General features: G+C 51.0%; 1 protein-coding gene across 10 annotated transcripts in view; it reads right to left on the bottom strand.

The window, feature by feature from the left end:
• NCAM1 (neural cell adhesion molecule 1) overlaps window positions 1-20,347 on the bottom strand; it is an 88,146-nt gene that overhangs the window by 41,544 nt on the left and 26,255 nt on the right. For all 10 annotated transcript variants that reach the window (XM_066334746.1, XM_066334747.1, XM_066334749.1 and 7 more), the window contains exons 2-5: window positions 3,409-3,483; window positions 2,007-2,225; window positions 911-1,054; window positions 135-272 (exon numbers count right to left, since the gene is read on the bottom strand). In XM_066334746.1, the coding sequence (XP_066190843.1) occupies window positions 135-272; window positions 911-1,054; window positions 2,007-2,225; window positions 3,409-3,483 (576 nt within the window). The remainder of the gene's footprint in view (window positions 1-134; window positions 273-910; window positions 1,055-2,006; window positions 2,226-3,408; window positions 3,484-20,347) is intronic.

The raw sequence follows: 20,347 nt of genomic DNA, 5'->3' as shown, positions 1-20,347 counted from the left end.
CCTGCATTCCGAGGACCCTGGACACGCATCCCACGGACACTGCCAGTGGACACAGCAGAGGAAGAGGACGGTGTGAAGCCGAGGCAGCGCCTCCAGCAGCAGCCTGGGCTGAGGCGCTGCTCTGAGCCCCTCACCGTTGACGATGACCTGGATGTCCTTGAAGTTGATCTCCCCACGGGCCAGGATCCTCCCCTCACACCTGTAGGTGCCCTCATCCGTCTTCTTGATGCCCCGGATCTGCAGGTAGTTGTTGGACAGGACGATGAAACGCACTGCAAGGGACAAAAGGAACAGGAGCTCAGTCCAGCTGCTGCTCTCCTCGCCCCTCCTGGGCTTGGTGGAACAGAATTCTCCCTCCCCACCATGAAATGGAGATTCTCCGTAGCTGGATCTGCTTCTGCCAAGGAGGAAAGGTGTGTGGAGAGCAGCCCAGTGCTCATGGAGATGAACAGGTGAGTGTTCCCACAGACACGCTGACATCCTGAGCAGTTTGGGACCCATCCCTGCTGCCCAAGAGCTCCAGCCTCACCAGCTGTGTGCCAGGGCTGGGAACGCTGCTCAGCTGCAGCCAGGGCCTCTGCCAGCCCCTCTACCATGGCTGGGAAGACAAAGAAAAGATTTCAACCCCCTTTCCTCTGAAAGGCTGGACCCAACACCCAGCTTTTCTGTTTGATGGCACTCCTTCGATCTGTGTTTTGCTGCAGCCCCCCTTGGCTCACTCTGGTGCCAAAGCCTGATGGCTGTTTCAGTGGGAACACGACTGCCACCGGCACAGCACAGCACCTGGATGAGGAAATCCACACCCTGTGCCAGGCACAGACTGCTCCTCCTGGCCCTCGTGACCACCAGCACTTCGTGTGGGAGGGAGATGGACATCTGACCCCAGAACGGACGGGAGCCAAGGCCTTACCATCCTTTTTCAGGATGACATCCCTGCCTTTGTGCTTCCAGATGATGGTGGGGGGCAGCGAGCTGACCACGTCACACACGATCACAGCATCGTCCCCTTCCTTGAACTCCTGAGGGGTGGGAGCGTTCTTGAACATCAGCTTTTCTGCAAACAAGGAAAGCAGAAGGTCACTGCGGCTTTCTCAGCACGCCTTGGAGCTGTGCTCCTGCCTCCAGCCCGAGGGGAGCAGAGAAACCCTCAAATCCCCAGAACTCTCCTTGTTCCCAGGGGAGGATAAAGGTCTGAGTGGATGCACTGCCCACAGCAGCCCCGTTTCCATTTCCCTGTGCCCACAGTGGGCTGAATGAGCACTCTGAGTAATGCCCAGTGCAAGGTGTGTGCAGGGACTGCTCCCAGCAGGGAGGGAGAAGCTGCTGGAGCAGCTGAGGGCTCACTGCAAACCTTGGGGCACTCTGGGCCCCTCTTCACCCCACACCAGAGCTCTGTGTCACCCACAGCAGCCCTTCTCCTGTTCCCCCTGCCAAAAGCACCAGAATCTGCTCCTTCCACCCCTCACTCTGCTGCCTTTCAGAAGGATTCCACACTTCCCTTCCCCTTTTCCCCTTTCTTTTTTCCCTTCCTTTCCTTTTTCCTCTTCCCTTTCCTTCCCATTTTCCTTTTCATCCCATTTTCCTTTCCATCCTATCCCATTTTCCTTTCCATTGCATCCCACCTCATTTTCCTTCCCTTCCCTTTCCCCATCCCATCCCACTCCACTCCATCCCATCCCATCCCACCCCCCTCCTCCATTCCCTTTCCCCATCCCATCCCATCGCATCCATTCCATTCCACTCCACTCCACTCATCCCATTCCATCCCACTCCATTCCATCCCACTCCATCTCACTCCATCCCATTTCATCCCATTCCACTCCATCCCATTCCATCCTATTCCATTCTTCTTTCCATCCCATCCCATTCCATCCCATCCCATCCTCCTTTCCATCCCATTCCCCTTTCTCCATTCCCTTTCCCCTTCCCACCTCCCCTCAGAAGGCACCCCAGCTCTCTCCCTGCCCCACAAACCCGGGAGAAAACCCCTGGAGCCATGGCCTTACGGAAGATCTTGACGTTGACGGTGGCCTCGGAGTCTCCCTCCTCGGGGCTGCTGACCACGCACTTGTAGATGCCGGCGTCGTCGATGTTGGCGTTGTAGATGGTGAGGGTGGAGGAGAAGTCATCGTTGCGCACCACCGAGATGCGCTGCTGGTTGGGGGTCAGGCGCTCGCCGTTCGGGGAGAACCACGAGATGTCCTTGAAGGTGGCCTCCCCCGCCACTGCGTGGGGACAGGGAGGGATGGGGAGACAGCGGAAGGTCACCCACAGAGCCCCAGAGATCACAGTGCATCTGCTCACGGGCTCTGAGTGACCCCACAGGAAACATCATCAGCATCCACAAACCCCCAGAGATCATAAATTCATCCTGCTGTTCAGGGGCTCTGAGTGACCCCACAGAAAACATCACCAGCACCCACAAACCCCCAGAGATCACAGTTCATCGCTCTGCTCACGGGCTCTGAGTGACCCCTCAACAAAATATCAACACCCACAAACCCCCAGAGATCCTAAATCCATCCTGCTGTTCAGGGGTTCTGAGTGACCCCACAGAAAACATCACCAGCACCCACAAACCCCCAGAGATCACAGTTCATCGCTCTGCTCATGGTGACCCCATAGCCAAATACCATCAGTGCCCAGAAACCCCCAGAGATCCTAAATCCATCCTGCTGTTCAGGGGTTCTGAGTGACCCCACAGCCAAACATCATCAGAACCTACAAACCCCCAGAGATCACAGTTCATTGCTCTGCTCACAGACTCTGAGTGACCCCTCAACAAAATATCATCACCCACAAAGCCCCAGAGATCCTAAATCCATCCTGCTGCTCATGGGTTCTGAGTGACCCCATAGCAAATTATCAGCACCCACAAACCCCCACAGACTACGAATTTATCCTGCTCCTCACGGGCTCTGACTGACCCCATGGCAAAACATCAGCACCTACAAACCCCCACAGATCATAAATTCATCTCTCTGCTCATGGGCTCTGACTGACCCCACGGCAAAGTATCATCAGTGTCCACAAACTCCCAGAGACCCTAAACCCATCCTGCTGCTCATGGGCCCTGAGTGACCCCACCCAAAACATCATCAGCCCCCACAAACCTCCACAGATCACAAATTTATCCTGCTGCTCACGGGCTCTGAGTGACCCCACAGCCAAATATCAACACCCACAAAGCCCCAGAGATCCTAAATCCATCCTGCTGTTCATGGGCCCTGAGTGACCCCATGGCAAAATATCAGCACCTACCAATCTCCACACATCCCAAATTTACCCTGCTGCTCATGAGCCCTTCCTGACCCCACCCAAAACATCATCAGCCCCCACAAACCCCCACAGGGCAGGGTGTGCTCCACTGTGGATTAAACACCCCGGGGCCCTGCAGCCACCACGCACCTTGACATAAGAAGAACTTGGATTCTCCAACGCTGATCTCCCCCTGGCTTGGAACAATGTCCACTTGGAGAGAGGCTGGAAAGGGAACGAGCACAGTTAGACAAGGGCCTCCAGCAAAAAAACCTCTGCCATCCTCACAATGCCCATGGATCCCTTATTGAATGTACAGCCCACGATGACACCTATTTTCTGACCTGAACTGCTGCTTTTAAACACCAGAGGAGGGTCTTAAACACCAGAGGAGGATTTTAAACACAAGAGCAAGGTTCTAAACACCAGAAGAAAGTTTAAAACAAGAGAGGAAGATTTTAAACAAGGGAAGAAGGTTTTGAACATGAGAGGAGGGTTTTAAACACCAGAAGAAGGCTTCAAACAAGAGAGGAAGGTTTTAAACGAGAGAGGAAGGTTTTAGACTCCAGGGAAAGGTTTCATACCCCAGAGGAAGGTTGTATACCCTAGAAGAAGGTTTTAGACCCCAGTCCAGAAGAAGGTTTTATACACCAGCGGAAGGTTTTGGACACCAGAGGAAGGTTTTATACCCTAGAGGAATGTTTTATACCCCAGAGGAAGGACAGCACCCCTGCCCTCCCCATTCCCATTCCCCAGCAGCCCCTCCCAGGGCACATCCACACAGCCCCAGTGCCCTTTTCCCCCACCAACATCCCTGCCTCCTTCTCCATTGCATAAATTATGACCCATTAGGCAGGATATGTAATTGGATTCTGGCTCTCCTCCAGCTATAGCTTAATTCCATGGCAGAGCTGTGGCCTAACAAGCCCGGGTCAAGTTGAATTTGAGGACGCCAAAAGAGGTTTTCTTTGGAAAACACCCTCTGTGTTTTCATGTAGGGCATGAAAATCTGAAAACCTCTCTCCCAGAGCAGCTAATTTTACCTCCGGAGGACAGAGGCACTATTTCAGCTGCCAAGCACACCTGGGGCTGTGAGATCCAGCGCTGCTCCAGGAATGAAACCCTGGCTGCGTGTGCCAATGGCAACATTCCTTACACTGCTGGGGAAACAGGGATGGGGCTCAGGCACTGAGTGTGGAGCTCCCAGAGCTGGAGGAGCACTGCCTGCCCTCGGCAGGGAAGCACAGGATTATCAGGATTTTCTGAGCACATTCCTTTGGCCAAGACCCGCCCTGACACAGCGCTTCTCTCCAGAAGAAGACTGGAAGCAATCATCAGAGCTGGGATAATCCCAGAGCAAGGTCCCTGCACCTTCCCTGCTTCTCCTCTCTGGAGCTCAGCAGGCTGGCCTGATAAATGCTGCTATTCCAGCCCAAAGCACTGGGATACAGCCCCAAATCCCCCAAAACCAGGCAAGACTCAGCTGGAAGCAGAGTTTGGGAGCACTGAGTGCTGACCACGGTCACACAGAGCACTGCAAGTCCTGCAGGGACTCCAGACAGGGACATCAAAGCCCCCCAGACCTCCAGAGGAATGGGAAGGAGTTTGGAACCCCAGCCCAAGGTTCTCTGCTCAGCCCTGGGTGCTGCAGGAACGGCTGGGAGCTGAGATCCATCAGGAATTCATCCCACTCTGTAAATGCAGCCCTGAGAGCTGCTGCTGCTGGGAAGGCAGTGCCACAGGCTGGGCTTCTTAACGATGCCTTTCACTCCTCTCTCAGGTGGCTTCTGGAGCAGCCAGGAAGGAGAAGAAAGGCTCTGTGGAAAGCACTGAACTCTCCATCACCCCGAATTCAGCGTCTGGGCTCTACCTGACAGCTTCTGTCAGGCCTGGCTGAGCCTCATCAGCTGCACAGAGCAGGAGGAAACCACCCAGCCAGGGAAAATCTCCCTGCAAATACAGCCAGGAGATCTGAGCACCAACACCCAGCTCTCAGATTTTCCTGGGTTTGTTTTTTTAAAATTTTTTTTCCAAGGGCTCAGCTCCTTCTGTGCATTGAAGTGCTGGGTGGATTTTCAAAGGAATGAAACCTGGAAACCACCCCTGGGAAGGCAAAGCTTTTAGCAAGGAGAGGAGGAAGAACATCCCTGGTTCTGCCTCATTCAGTCAGTGCTCCCTCTGCTCCCCCAGCTCCAAAGTTACCATTCAATCCTGTCATTAGTGGAATAAGGAACAGCATTTCTGCAGAGGTTGTGCAGAGGGGCAGCAATTCTTCACTGAACATCAGCACTGCCCCTTCCCAGCGTGAAGGAGGCACAGGAGGAGCCTCCTGGAATTGTCCCTAACTCCAGAAAGGCACTTTTCAAACCCAGGAATTGCAGCAGACAGGACCTGTGACCTCCAGGACAAACAAACACACCTCACAGGACACTCAAGTGCCCTGAGGCTGATCCCAAAGGCCAATTCCCTCCCTTTTCCATTGGGATTGGGAGCTCTCAGCGCTCACCTGGGCACAGACACACCCAGGGGAGTTACAAAGACACAAAACTGACTAATCCCGACATTTCCCTTCTGCCTTTTGCCGAGGAGCAAAATTCCACCTGTTTTTATTTTCCCCAGTCTCCCGTGGCTCCTCCTGGAGGTCCTTAGGAGGATTTTGGACATCCAGCGGGGCTGCCCTAGCCCCGGCCTGCAAACACTCCTAAGGCTTTGTCCTACACACCCCTGCAGAGCAAACCGGGCACAAAACTGCCCAGCTGTGTTTGTCCAGCTGCAGGAACTGCAGGTACCTTCTGGAATTCAGCTGCAGGAGAAGGAAGAACCCCCTGCATCAGTCACTGCAGCTCACCTGTCCTGAACAAGTCACTCACCTGTCCTGTATGAGTCACCTGCAGCTCACCTGTCCTGCACCAGTCACCTGCAGCTCACCTGTCCTGCATCAGTCACTGCAGCTCACCTGTCCTGCACCAGTCACTGCAGCTCACCTGTCCTGCATGAGCCACTGCAGCTCACCTGTCCTGCATCAGTCACTCACCTGTCCTGCATCAGTCACTGCAGCTCACCTGTCCTACATGAGCCACTCACCTGTCCTGTATGAGTCACCTGCAACTCACCTGTCCTGCACCAGTCACTTACCTGTCCTGAATGAGCCACTGCAGCTCACCTGTCCTGCATCAGTCACTGCAGCTCACTTGTCCTGAATGAGCCACTGCAGCTCACCTGTCCTGCATCAGTCACTCACCTGTCCTGCACCAGTCACTGCAGCTCACTTGTCCTGAATGAGCCACTGCAGCTCACCTGTCCTACATGAGCCACTCACCTGTCCTGTATGAGTCACCTGCAGCTCACCTGTCCTGCACCAGTCACTGCAGCTCACCTGTCCTGCATCAGTCACTCACCTGTCCTGCATCAGTCACTGCAGCTCACCTGTCCTGCATGAGCCACTCACCTGTCCTGCACCAGTCACTGCAGCTCACTTGTCCTGAATGAGCCACTGCAGCTCACCTGTCCTACATGAGCCACTCACCTGTCCTGTATGAGTCACCTGCAGCTCACCTGTCCTGCATCAGTCACTGCAGCTCACCTGTCCTGAACGAGTCACCTGCAGCTCACCTGTCCTGATGTCACCCCGGGCTCAGGGCACTCCGAGCAGCCTGCAGGACTTGCTGCCCTTGTCACCTGCACAAACAGGTCCCCAGAACAAAGGGATCTCACAAACAATGCTCCCCGCTCCTCGGCGTCACTGTGATCACACTGACAAAGCCACTGCTGCTGATTCTAATCGCTGTTTAATCGTTATTTTGGCTCTTTGCAGTTCGGGGAAATGGGGACTATTTTTTCCACTCTTCATTTAATAGACACTGTGAGCCCATTTGTATTCTGCTTCCAACTTGGAGCAATAAAGGCCTTTTTAGCATCACATAATAACTGCATTAAAAGGCCTCTTCATAATCACACAATAACACTTTTTATAGCTCTGCCCTCCCCCATATCTTTTATCTGGTTATAAAGTTCCCCAGCCCCCAAAAAATGCTGAATAATTCCCCACTGATTAAAAAAAAAAAAAAAAAAAACCAACAAAAAAATCCAACAAATTTGCTAATGCAACTTCCTGTTCATCTGTAGTTCAATACAATTAGTTTTGCATCTCAACAAAAGAAATGAGCTGAAATGAAGCCGTGGGTTTGGGGACAGGCAGGGAGGCTGTGTCCCTGCTGGGCTGGGCTCAAGGCAGGAATTTATCCACCTGAGCAGTGAATGAAGTGCCACGGGCAGCACAGGAAAACGAGGGGATTTTTGGATGCCCAAATCCCAAAGGTGACACAGGAAACAGGAATAAGAATGCTCACACCACAGGAACAGTAAATACACTCGATTCTGGATTTACCGTGGGGTTGTTCCAGTCCCTGGGGTAAACGGGAGCTCATCCCCTGACACCCTCCCCTTCCTACAAACCCCTCTACAGCCCCCAGCATCTCCCCACTGGCCCCAAAAGGTCCCAGTCGGAGCCCTGGAAGCAAAGAAGGACTGAAATCCTTTGTCCTCAGCTCAGTGCAGCCCTGGGGTGAGCCAGGTCCCCAGATGTGTCCCCTCTGCACCTCCTGGGTCACCCCCAAGTCCCACCAAGGGCTGAACCCAGCCCCGGGGCTCCTCCTGCCTCTCACTGAGCCCGGGGGAATTTGGGGGGCTTTGCCTCGGGGGTGTCTCCAGGAGCAGGAGCCCCTGTGCTCCTGCCACAGCTAACCCAGGTAACCCTGAGTGAAAACCCCAAACCAAACAAAACATCACCAACACTCGGGCAAACAAAGCCCAGCACGGATGAGTTCAGCTGTGACTGAACCCTTGGCTCTCACAGGCTGCACCTTTAATTCTGCTCACTCCTAGCAGCCAGCCACCAATTAAGCTCCATTCCAGAAATAAAAACCATCGGGAAAGAAATATCTCCTGGATCTAATGGGCACGGCTCGTGGAGTAAGGGCGGGATTTGTAGAGCTTGTGAGAGAAGCAGATTATGGTGAAAGCCCTCGGGATTTAATACACAACAAAGGCTTAACAAGACAAAGACAAGGCTCCTGTACACGGTCACTTTATTAAAAATACGCTGACTGCTCAGGAGGAGGAGGCAGCAGCTGGGATTGATCCCAGCTGGGCTGCAGATCCAATTCCTCCCCGTCGCCATGGAAACCACTCCCTAAATCTGCCAGGAGCTGGAGGAGGGGATGGCTGCTTCCTTTGGGGAATATCAGCTCGGGGAGAGGCGGGCAGGGAGCAGCACGGTGCCACGGCACAGCAGCCAGGGGAGGAGAGCCCAGAGCCACCCCGGGGATGGAGAGCCCAAAATCCACACACCAACGCCCAGCTGGTGGCCCTGGATGAGAGGGATGCACAGAGAGAGCATCCCCTGTCCTGGATGTGAGGGATGCACAGAGAGAGCATCCCCTGCCCTGTCCTGGATGTGAGGGATGCACAGAGAGAGCATCTCCTGCCCTGGATGTGAGGGATGCACAGAGAGAGCATCCCCTGCCCTGGATGTGAGGGATGCACAGAGAGAGCATCTCCTGCCCTGGATGTGAGGGATGCACAGAGAGAGCATCCCCTGTCCTGGACGAGAGGGATGCACAGAGAGAGCATCTCCTGCCCTGGATGTGAGGGATGCACAGAGGGAACATCCCCTCTCCTGGATGTGAGGGATGCACAGAGAGAGCATCCCTTGTCCTGGATGTGAGGGATACACAGAGAGAGCATCCCCTGCCCTGTCCTGGATGTGAGGGATGCACAGGGGGAACATCCCTTGCCCTGTCCTGTCCTGGATGTGAAGGATGCATCTGGATGTGATAGAGCATCTCCTGTCCTGTCCTGGATGTGAGGGATGCACAGAGAGAGCATCCCCTGCCCTGTCCTGGATGAGAGGGATGCACAGAGAGAGCATCTCCTGTCCTGGATGTGAGGGATGCACAGAGAGAGCATCCCCTGCCCTGTCCTGGATGAGAGGGATGCTCCTCTCACCCTGCTCCTGACCACTCCATGATGTGCCTGCAGGCACAGAGGGAGCAGCATCCCTTTGCCCTGCACTGTCCCAGCCCCGATTCCAAACCCAAATTCCAAATCCAGGGAGGGTTTGGGGAAGGGCTCAGCCAGGGGAGCTCTGGGGCTGGGCACAGCTCTGCCTGCAGCCACCCCTCTGTCTGTTCTGCACACTCCAGGGGATGAGAATCCCCTTTTCCAGCTGGGAGAAAGGTAATACTCTCGCTCCTGTAAGGGAACCAGGTTCCAAACCAAGCACAATTCTAATTGTTCTGTACAACAGCACAGGCTGGGCAGTGAGGAGCCTCTCTGCCCTCTGGGTCTCACCCAAAACAAGGGATGGGGTGCTCTGCCAGCCAAAATCCATCGCTGCCCTCCTGCACATCCCTGGGGCTGTCTCACAGACCAGGGAAAGCTGTGCTCGGCCAGGCAGCTGAAATCAGGGGCCCAGGCAGCTGTGGAAACACAGGCAGCGAATTCAGAGAGGTTTCTCCTCTGCTTCCTTTCAGCCTCAATTATTCTGCTTCTGAACAAAGTGACGTGTCCAAGCTGATGGAGGGGATCTGTGCAGGGCAAAGGGAATAATCCCAATTACATCCACGCTGTGACCTCATCCTTCCCATGCACAAGATCTGCTCACAAGCTTTTCACTTTTAAATGACCACAAGGAACACCAAAAAACGCCATTAACACCTTCTCCTATGGAAATTTATGAATCACAGTAAAACTTCCCAGACACCTCGGTATCTCTACGTGGAACACAATTTTATGCCTCTTTTGATGACATTGTTGATAAAAGCTTTTTATTGCTATTGGATCATAAAACTAATAGTCCTATTTACCACAGCAAATATTTTCATTTACCTGAGGCAGGGTAAGCCAGGATCCTTTATGGAGCCATTAAATCAGAGTATGGACAATTTTAATTAAAAACCAAGCAAGTCACAATCTTCTGCTGAGAGAGAGAAGTCTGGGTGGTGGAAAGAACCCAGAGACAGGAGAGATTTGTAAAAGCTCAGGGTTCAAGGCTAATCCTGCAGCACTTTGTCTTGGCAGTGCAGTGAGCAGCACAAGCTGCATCCTTCAGGGGAGCACAGAATTCCTGCCTTGGTCAGGCAGGAGCAGCTCCAGGAGCTCCCTGGCTTCCCTCAAAGCTCCTTTCCCTGCTCCCTGCAAGCTCCATTCCCCCTCAGCCCTGGGGGCACCCCCAGCCCCAGATCTGATCCTCAAGGGTTGGAAACAATTCTCCCCCAGCCCTTTTTTATGTGTGGTTTAGTTCAGGGGATGTGTTTTTAGCAGTGGCTAAAGCTGAAGCTGCTGTAAAGCCTGAAATCCCTGAAATGCAATGTTTGCTGCACAGGAGGTTAATTATGAATCCCAGGGGAACGTTCCCTGCAGGTTCTCTCCAGGTCCAGCACGTTCATCCCATCCCACACTGCAGAATAATTCCTCCTCTGCCTATCACAGCTTGCTACTGGAGTTCTCAGGAGGAGGATAAACCTCTCTCTTCTATTTCAGCTAAAAGGAAGAGGGGAGAAAACACAGAATGCAGTTTTTATCTCTTTTCCCTGCTCCCAGCGAGGTCAGACCACGCAGAAGCCAAGCCCTGGTGCTCTCAGTTGCTGCTGCTGAAGCACCATTTGCTGTAAATGCACAAAAGTGGATTTTGCTCGAGCAGCAGGTGGAAGTTTCTGAGGGGTGACAACAGGCTGGAGATGGAGGAGCCACTTCAAGGCACCCAGGCTGTGGTTTAGAGGTGTTCTGCACCCAGAAGGGATTTCCAAAGCTCATCCAGCTCCACCTTCCACTACCCCAAGCTGCTCCAAGCCCTGTCCAGCCTGGCCTTGGACACTTCCAGGGGCAGCCACAGCTTCTCTGGGCAGCCCCACGCTCCCAGGGAAGGATTTACCCCAATATCCCATCCAGCAATGCCCTCTGGCAGTGGGAAAACATCGAATATTCCACCTGCATTTCAGAGAGTTACAGCCTCTCCTGAACTGTGGCTCACAAAAATGCTTTGGAGAGAGCCCTGTAGATTTTAGTAGTTTAAATTCATATCTGGAGCCGTCTTCTGCCAAGTGTAAAGTGTCAGAAATCAATAGTTTATTTAATGTGTCAATTAATCTTTCATGGCTGGTGGGACCTGGGAATTCTGTGGTAGCTGAGCATCACTGGATAGTTCAGGCTGAGCTGAAAATCACAGCCTCAGCCTGGCTCCTCTGTGAGAAACAGCAATTTCCAACGCTGCCTTACAGCAGGATTAAACAGTCCCATTCTTCCTGGCTACGTGAGGTGAAGAGGAATGCTCATTAATAAATTAATTGACATTAAAAAAAAGGGGAGGCTGCTTCACTAAACAAAGCCACGTGGGGAGAGCAGAAGGCACAGGGAGGTGAGGGAACAAGAGCACGTGCCAATATTTATCGTTTTTGTCATTTTTTACACCAGCCTTCAGGGCTGATGAAGAAAACCACCTCAGCCCATGGCCAAAGCCCTGTCACAGGGCAGACCACGGAAAGTTCCTGGGAATTTGGGACCCTCTGGAAACACCCCTGGAATTTGTGGGTGACATTTCAAGTGTGTGCTAACTGCACAGCCTTTTGCCAGCCCCACACTGAGAGAACCTCCAGAGCACCACCAGGACTATCAGAATCATTAACAGCATCCACTGAATAAAACCTGAAATGTTATTATAATGAAAGCTGAAGGCCAAAGACTGGGAAGAACAACACGCTAATACAGTGCCCTATTTGCTCAGCGAGCATAGGAACCAAAAATCCCTTCAGGCAAAAGAGAACGGAGTTGTTTACTGCTCTCTGCTGCTCAGCACTGTCCCAACTCCCTGGCTGGCACAATAAAGCCGAGGTAAAGGCAATAAATAAATCAGAGCCCCTCCTCATTCAGCCACCCCAGTGCGTGGAACAGGGAGAGTTGACACAACCCCAAATTCAGACATCATTTACAGCCCCAGAAGCTCAGAAATAGGTGATGCCAAGGAAGAAACAAGAAGGATCTGAACGCAGGCGGGGTATCCAAAGGCCTCCAGCATCAGCTGTGAGTGACAGGATAAACACTCCCCAGACTGCCAGCAGCCAAGGAAAGGCTCCATCCACACTCCTCTGGGGAGTCTCCTGGAAACCCGGGGGGAATTCAGCCCAGCAAACACAAGAAATTCAATCACTGCAACTCATAAGTTATGCAAGGCAGACAAAGAACGTTTCAGCTGAGCATTTGTGCCCCAAAATCTAAGAGAACTGTTCGGAGTTCAGCTCTGAACCTCTCCTGGTCTGTACAGGCAAGACACTCCTGGAAATAATTCACTCCTGCTTGCAGGAATTGACTCCAAGACTTGCAGGAATTGACTCCATGTAAGCACCAAAAGAAAACCTCCAGTGAACTGAGAACACAACTGGATTTTCACACCTCTCCTTAGGCAGCAAAACAGCAGACAGAGGGAAAATTGAGGAAAAGGGAACCAGATTCCTGCTGGGTGCTTGAGGTGACACTGCTGCTGGAAAAGAGCTCTGCAAAACCCCAATAAAATAAAGAAGGCACACACAGAGATTGATCATCCTCACATAGATCTGAACACACAGGGCACAAACGTGGCTCAGGATGTGCTCCTTTATTCCTTCAGTGCCATATTCTGATTCCCACCCCCTCAGTGCCTTGCTCTCCGGGTTTGAAGGCAGAGCAGTGGCCCCACGTGCTCAGCATGTTTAATTTCCACTGCAGACAGAGCACACCCCATCAAAGGGAACCCTCCGGGAGGAAAATAACGGGGGCAGGATGGAAATTCAGAGAGCCCAGCCCGAGCCACAGCTCAGCACTGCCACGCCTGCCCTGCATTACAGCCACAGAGGCTTTCATCTGTGCTAAACCACTGCCACCCCACCGAAGGGAGGGACCAAAAATCTGTACAGCCAGCCTGGGCAAGCCACACCACTCCAGCTTTGCTTTTCTCCCAGCTTTGCACTCTGCCGCACTCCCATTTTTTATTCTGTCTCCTCCACAGTTTCTCCTCACAGGAGGGAAATACCAGAAGGATTTGGTCCAGCTGCTGACAGGAAAAGCTTGAAATTAGTGGCACTACAATTAACCAGAAAGAGCCAATAAAATTGAGTGGTCGCCATGACTTTCAGAATATTGGGGGCATAAATTCAAGGTCCAAGGCAGGATTTCTCTAATGAAAGTTTTTCTCCTTTAGCTTCCATGAAAAATGTCAACCCCAGAACTCCATTTAGATGTACAAATGACCAACATTGAACACTGAATGTCACACCTCCAGACCCTCATTTAAATGTACAAATGGCCAACACTGAGCACTGAATGTCACACCTCCAGACCCTCATTTAAATGTACAAATGGCCAACACTGAGCACTGAATGTCACACCTCCAGACCCTCATTTAAATGTACAAATGGCCAACACTGAGCACTGAATGTAAACCCCCAGATCTTCATTTAAATGTACAAATGACCAACATTGAACACTGAATGCCACACCCCTAGATCTTAATTTTAATGTACAAATGACCAACACTGAGCACTGAATGTAAACCCCCAGACCCTCATTTTAATGTACAAATGGCCAACACTGAGCACTGAATGTCACCCCAGATCTCCATTTAGGTACAAATAACCAACACCAAGCACTGACCCCCCGTGTCTGGAGGTTCTGGTGCCTGCCCTGCAGCCTGAGCCCCTTTTCCTGAGCTGTGCTCTCCAATTCCCAGGCACTGTCACTGGGGGTTACCTGGAGCTGCAGCTGAGCCCTCCAGGGGAGGGTTTGCTTGGTTTAAAGGGCTTTTTGCAGCAGGTCCCTGCTCGGTGGCACCTGCAGGGCAGGGATGAGCCAGGGGCAGAACCTGGGCTCCAGCCACGGGCAGGAGCAGCTCTGGAAATAGAAGCAGGCCAGGTTAATCCCCGGGATCAGGAATATCCAGGGGCAGACTGCACCTGACCCCGATCTGCTAATGGCTGGGAGCCTCCAGGAGGGTTTACAGGGAATGTCCTGCGTTCTGCACGTGGGTTTCCCCAATTCTGCCTCCAGCAGCGCTCCCAGGCACGGGCTGGCACTGCTGGGCTGTCCTGCAGGAGCTGGGGTTCATCCTCCCTCAGTCCCTTCTGTGAAGTCACTTTTGTGAAGTCCCCAAATCTCCAGGTGACTTTGAGCTGTGTCTGACCGATGTTAATGACAGGGCCACCTCCTGTCATCAGCTTGGGCACGTTTTCCTGCTGCTTACAACGTTTTAATGGGAATTACGGTGTAAGAACTACTCGCTGAAAGGGAAGAGGAAGGGAAGGAGATGCTCAGTGATCTGTGAGGGCAAAGACCTTTAAAGCACCTGAGGATTCCTGCTGAATTCCTCCCCTCCAGGCTGGGAAATGACAGCACAAGAACAGCAGCACTGCTCTGGAATACAGAAAACGGCCAGAAAAGGCAGCAGCAGTGACAGAAACGTCCTCTGAGAGCGGCAGGAGAAGGAAAACGTCCCCAAAATGCCAAGCCCAAAGCCGGGCACACAGCAGGGATGGATGGTGAGGCTGTGCTGAAAGGACAAACCCAAGAGTCACAACCCCTGCACCACCACAAACCCTCCTGGAACCATCACTAATGGCTCTTTACTTTAAACCATCCCCGGGGAGCTCTGAGCTGCACAAGCCAATGTCCCACACGCGACATCCTGCTTTCATCTCCGCCAGCCAGAGCCAATATTCGTTTTTTCCAGTTCCCCCACACAAGTCCTGCCACTGCTATTTCTGCATCCCTGGGAGAGATTTCTCCTGCCACTAACAACTGCCCGCTCCGCTGGAATGGAGACCACAGAGGGGCTGGAAGCTCCCTCCCAGCCTGGAGGGGTTTATTTTTGTGCTCCTGCATCCCACAGTGAAATCCCACAGTGAAATCCCACAATGAAATCCCACAATGAAATCCCACAATGAAATCCCACAATGAAATCCCACAATGAAATGCAGGGCAGAGAGGTAAAATAATCAACATTCCTCATCCCAGAGAGGCTGCATGGGAAGGATAAACTTGTCCCCTCATCCCAAAAGGCTTCTGCTCTGCTTGGGGCTGTCCAAAATGCAAACCCGAGCCAGGAGTGTCCAAAGCAGGAGGCAGAGCCGGCGCTGAGAGCAAATCCTCTCTGGATGCTGGCCTCAGTCTGGGCATGGTGACCCCAAAAATGCCACAGCAGATTCCTGAAATGAATGCTAAAACAGATCAGCTTTTGCAATAGCAGGAAAAACAGGGGGAAAACCCAGCCCAGGCCAGCCCAGCCGGAATTCAGCCCTGCCTTCCCTGCTGGATCTGCCTGTTCACTCCTGGCTGCGATCAGAAACGTGGAGAGGTTTTTTCTCCACCCTCCACATCCCACTCAGAGAGTATCCAGCATTTCTCTGTACCACCCCACAACCCTCCAAAACGCCTTCTAATTTCCTGACAGCAAAATTAGCCCAGCTCTTCCAAATAAACACGGCTTGGTCACGGACTCGTCATTACCAAAGGGTGGTTTGGGGTTGGAAGCCTTTTCTTTCCTGCACCCACAGGGCCAGCATTCAACAAAAACCATCCCTGGAAGTGTCCAAGGCCAGGCTGGACAGGGCTGGGAGCAGCCTGGGGTAGGGGAAGGTGTCCCTGCCCACTGCGTGGGTTTTGGGGTCCCTTCCAGCCCAAACCCTCCATCAATCCCATGGTTTTCACCCCAGATTCGCAGACTCCCAATCCTACAGGCCCTCAAATGGAAAAAGCAAATCCCTGAACACTCCAGGAAAATCAGGAATGTGGAGCAGGAGATGCAGCGGTGTTCTGAGAGTTACAGACCCTCACTGCTCATCTCCCCGTCACCATCCACAAGTGCCCCAAATTCCAAGTGGTTACTGAAGTCAAGCCTCTTTCTTTTGAAATTATCCACCAAACAATTCATCTTTTTTTATATTCCCTCCTTTAGAATCTTTGCTCTTTCACCTCTAAGGAGAAGAGGCGGTGCAGGGAAATCTGTTTGGCTCAGAACAATTCCAGGTATGAACTCCAACCACCAGCAAAGCAGAGAGTGGGAACGAGCCCAGGGAATTCACACAAAGGAGGAAAAACCAGGAAATTTAAACGAGGTGATGCCACAAAACCTGCACAGAATCCTCTGTGCCACCTCGTATCGATAAAATAACACCGAATGATTGCTCCGGCCGCCTTCATCGATAATGTAAAGCACCAAATGATTTCTCCCGCTGGGGCGGGGTGGGAGCGCAATGCTCCCAGCTCCAACAAAGGCAATAAAACAGCTCAATTCCAGCCGGGATTTGACTCAGGTACGGGAACAATCCGCCCCGGGAGGAGCAGCACAGCGCTCTCATCGCCACCTTAATGAATGCAGCATCATTAACACCAAATGGCTGCGGAGTTCAACACAACCAGCTCCCGACCCAGCCGAGCAAGTTAATGGCTGCATCAAACAACCAGGTCAAGCCTGCCCCTGCCCCAGTTATTAAAACGGGGATTCTTGTTGTTACAGGATGGCATTAAAAGGAATTTAGCGGCGCTTTTATGTTTTACATTCGCTCGTGCAGCGCTACGGTTATTCAGAGTATTTGGCACGCCACAAAGGGCGTTCTGTCCCTGCCGGAGCCAAGGGCGACACGGACAAGGACAGATAAAAATAAGAGGAAGAAAAGGAGACGGAAGATGACAGAACAACGCGAACCGCGGTGCCACATCCAAAGGAGCGCCGCGCTGAAAAAGCCGAGCGGAAAAACTTGTGAAAACAAAGGCAAAGAGGCGAAGGAGAGGGATGGAGCCGCCAAGGGTCACTGCAGGAGTGGTGCTGGGTGACAAACGGAGCACACAGGGACAGCTCCAGCAGCCCCTGTGCCGGCCCACCGCTCCGCACCGGGATTCTGCAAAAAATCTGCATTTTCATCGGTTTTTACAGAGATGCTCTGGGTAAAGGCAGCATAAAGTATCAGCAAAGCTCCGGGCTGGGAGCTGCACCCAGCATAAACCCAGTCATGATTACAGGGAAGGAATCAATTCCTTTTTCTCCATCCCACTTTTTGTTGTTGTTGTGTGGTTTCTTTTTGTTTTTTGTTTTTTTTTGGTGTTTTTTTTTTTGTGTTTTTTTTTTGGTTTTTTTTTGTTGTGTTTTTTTGGTGGTTTTTTTTTTTTTTTTTTTTTGTGTCTGTGTGTGGGTGGGTATTTTTTTTTTGGTTGGTTTTTTTTTGTTTTTTTGGGGGGTTTTTTGTTTTTGTTTTTGTTTTTTTTTTTGGTTTTTGGTGGGGTTTTTTGTGTTGGTTTTTTTTTGTGGGGTTTTTTTTTGTGTTGGTTTTTTTTTTGTTTTTTTTGTTTTCTGTTTTTTGTTTTGTTTTTGTATTTTTTTTTTTTTTTTTGGTTGTTGTTGTTGGGTTTTTTTATTTTTTATTTTTTTAATTTATTTTCCAGGCAGCCCTTTTCCTCCTTGTGCGACTCCTTGTCCTGAGCTGAATTTCCCTTTCCTGCAATAAAACAGCTGCCGTGGAATCCCTCACAGCCGGGCTGATGGGGACAGTCACCAATTAACCCGATTTTAATTTCATCTCTGTCCCATCCTGGCTGGGGAGCAGCTCAGCCTTCCTCCCCCACACCTGCCAAGGGAAAAAGGCAGATCCCACAGGAGGAAAGGAAGGAAAAAACAACAGAAAGGGAAAAAAAAAAAAAAAAAAAAAGGAAACTCCAAACCCTAGCCTCGCTCTCCTCACAACAACACGGACATTTCAGAATATTTCAAGGGAGAATATTCCAAGGGAGAATATTCCAAGGGAGAAACACTCGTGGGCTTTCCACAGAAACAAGGATTTGGGGAGAAATGCTGAGAGAGGAGGTGGCAGCAGGGCTGGAAGAAGCCCCAGATTGTGACACCCTACAAACCTCCTGCCAAACCCACCTAGGAAATCAGATTTTTATTTTTTTTATTTTCTTCAAGAAGCCCAACGGGATCCAATCTGTGTTTTCTTTAACTAGTCTCAGGGAACGAGCCAAATCCTCTGCTGTGTTTGGTGCTTTTGGGCACCATCTGCATTGCAGGGTTTCTTCTGTGCTTAACCAGTGTCCTCACAAAAAATAATGAGCTTTTTGGAGGGTTGTTTGCAGTAAAAGGGAAGGGAATTGCACCTTGATTTGAACAACACCCTGAAAATAAATGGGGTTTTATAAAAAAATTTTCTGGCTGCAAAGAGAAAAAGCTGAATGTGTTCTAATTTCCACCAGGATCTGTCCGAAATCCCTGCCAGGAGCCAGGGACAGCAGGTGCACCCCAAAAATGGGGGTGGAGAGAGCTGCAGGTCCCTTGTTTGGGTGGATAAAAGTCTAAAAACCAGCTCTGAAAACCTCTGCCGTGGGAAGAGCAATGGTTGAGGGAATGGAGCCCAAACAGCCCCAGTTTGGGGATGAGAAATTCTCATTTCCTAAGAATTCTGAGCAGCAAATCAGCACAGAGCATCCCTAAACCTCCCCACCCCGAGCCCTCCAGCAGCAGCTAAGAGAATCTAAAAGAAATCCATGTATTGGTTGAGGAGAATCAATTAATCTGGGCTCTTTCTTTGCTGGATGAAAAGCCAGCGGATAAAAAACAAAACAAAAACACAAAAAACCCAAAAACCCAAAAAAAACCAAAACAAAAAACCAAATCAAAACAAAACAAAAACAAACAAACAAAAAACCAAAAAAAAGGAAAAAAAAACCCTCAAAAAAAAAAAAAAAAAAAAAAAAAAAAAACCCAAAAACACCACCAAAAAAACCCCCCAAAAAACCAAAAAAAAAAAAAAAAAACCAACAAAAAAAACCCAAAAACAAACCTGCAAGAGGGAAAACAAGGGCAGCCAGCCCAGGGAGTCCAGCAGGGTCACTGGGAGCTGTGTGACACCAGCTCAGCCCTCATGGGATGTTTGCAGAACTAAAGCACCCACGGGAGGCACGAAAAACATCCTTCTTCCCACAAAAAAAAAGGAAAAAAGGAAAAAAAATATAAAGAAAGAAAAAATGAAGAAAAATGAGAAAAATGGGGAAGAAGAAAAAAATAAGGAAAAAAAAAGAAAGGAAAGAAGGGGAGGAAGGGGAAAAAAAAGGAAAATAAAAATAAAAATAAAAAAAAATAAAAGGAAAAAAAGAGGGGGAAAAAAGCCGGGCTGGATGTAAATGAGAGCACTGAGGCACTCAGGTCACTGCAGTAAATCACAGCCCTTAATTTCATGTGAAAGGAGGGAATGTTAGACGACCACAGGACCCTCAAAGAGGCCTTTGTTAGGAGGGAGCCCTGTGCATAAATACATTTCAGAAGGCTGGAGAAAGGAGGCTTAGAAAGGAAAACGCCTCTGGATTTTTTGGCCTTATTTTATCACCTTTCAGAGGATAAAGAAGCCGAAAATCAAGGAGAGCCACAAGTGACAATTAAGCTATTAGCACACGTGAGGAACCATCTCCTTTGCATTATTTGCTCCTCCAAAAGGGTTCTGCTGCTCCTTGGAGGCCACAAGGGCTCAGGAGGAGCAGGAAAATAAAGCAGGAATAAGGAATTCTCCATCCTTCCTCATTCCTGCAGGTGCCACCATCAGCAGGGATACGGCTCAATGGCTAAAATCCATCACCCCGGCCGAAAAATGAGGATTTAAATGCTCCATCCTGCACTTCTGGAGCATTTTCCTCTCCCGCTGGTCATCGTCTCCTCTCAGTATCTCAGCCCCAGATATTTTATAAGCGGATTTTGTCCTCGGTGAAATGACAGGGGAAATTCCCACGGGAATGGTGGCGGTGGAAAATCCTCACCGGTGACTCCTCCATCTCCTGATCACCCCGAGCTCCCATCACCTCCCTGCCAGGCCAGCGCTGAGCAGGAGCTGATCCGAGCTGGAATTTCCCCAAAATTGGAGCCCTGCTCTTCGAGGAACCACTGAAACAGCCTTGGAAAAAAAAACCTATTTTGGAGCACAACAATCCCAAAGGCAGCTTTAGGAGCGAGCTGCGAGAAATTGGGAATTTCAGGATAAGTGGAGAGAGCAAATTCAGAATTTCAGGATAAGTGGAGAGAGCATCA

The sequence above is a fragment of the Sylvia atricapilla genome, chromosome 23 (assembly GCF_009819655.1).
Source record: "Sylvia atricapilla isolate bSylAtr1 chromosome 23, bSylAtr1.pri, whole genome shotgun sequence".
NCBI lineage: Eukaryota > Metazoa > Chordata > Aves > Passeriformes > Sylviidae > Sylvia > Sylvia atricapilla.
The sequence above is the reverse complement of the archived record's forward strand: the minus strand, read 5'-3'. Positions and strand labels throughout refer to the sequence as shown.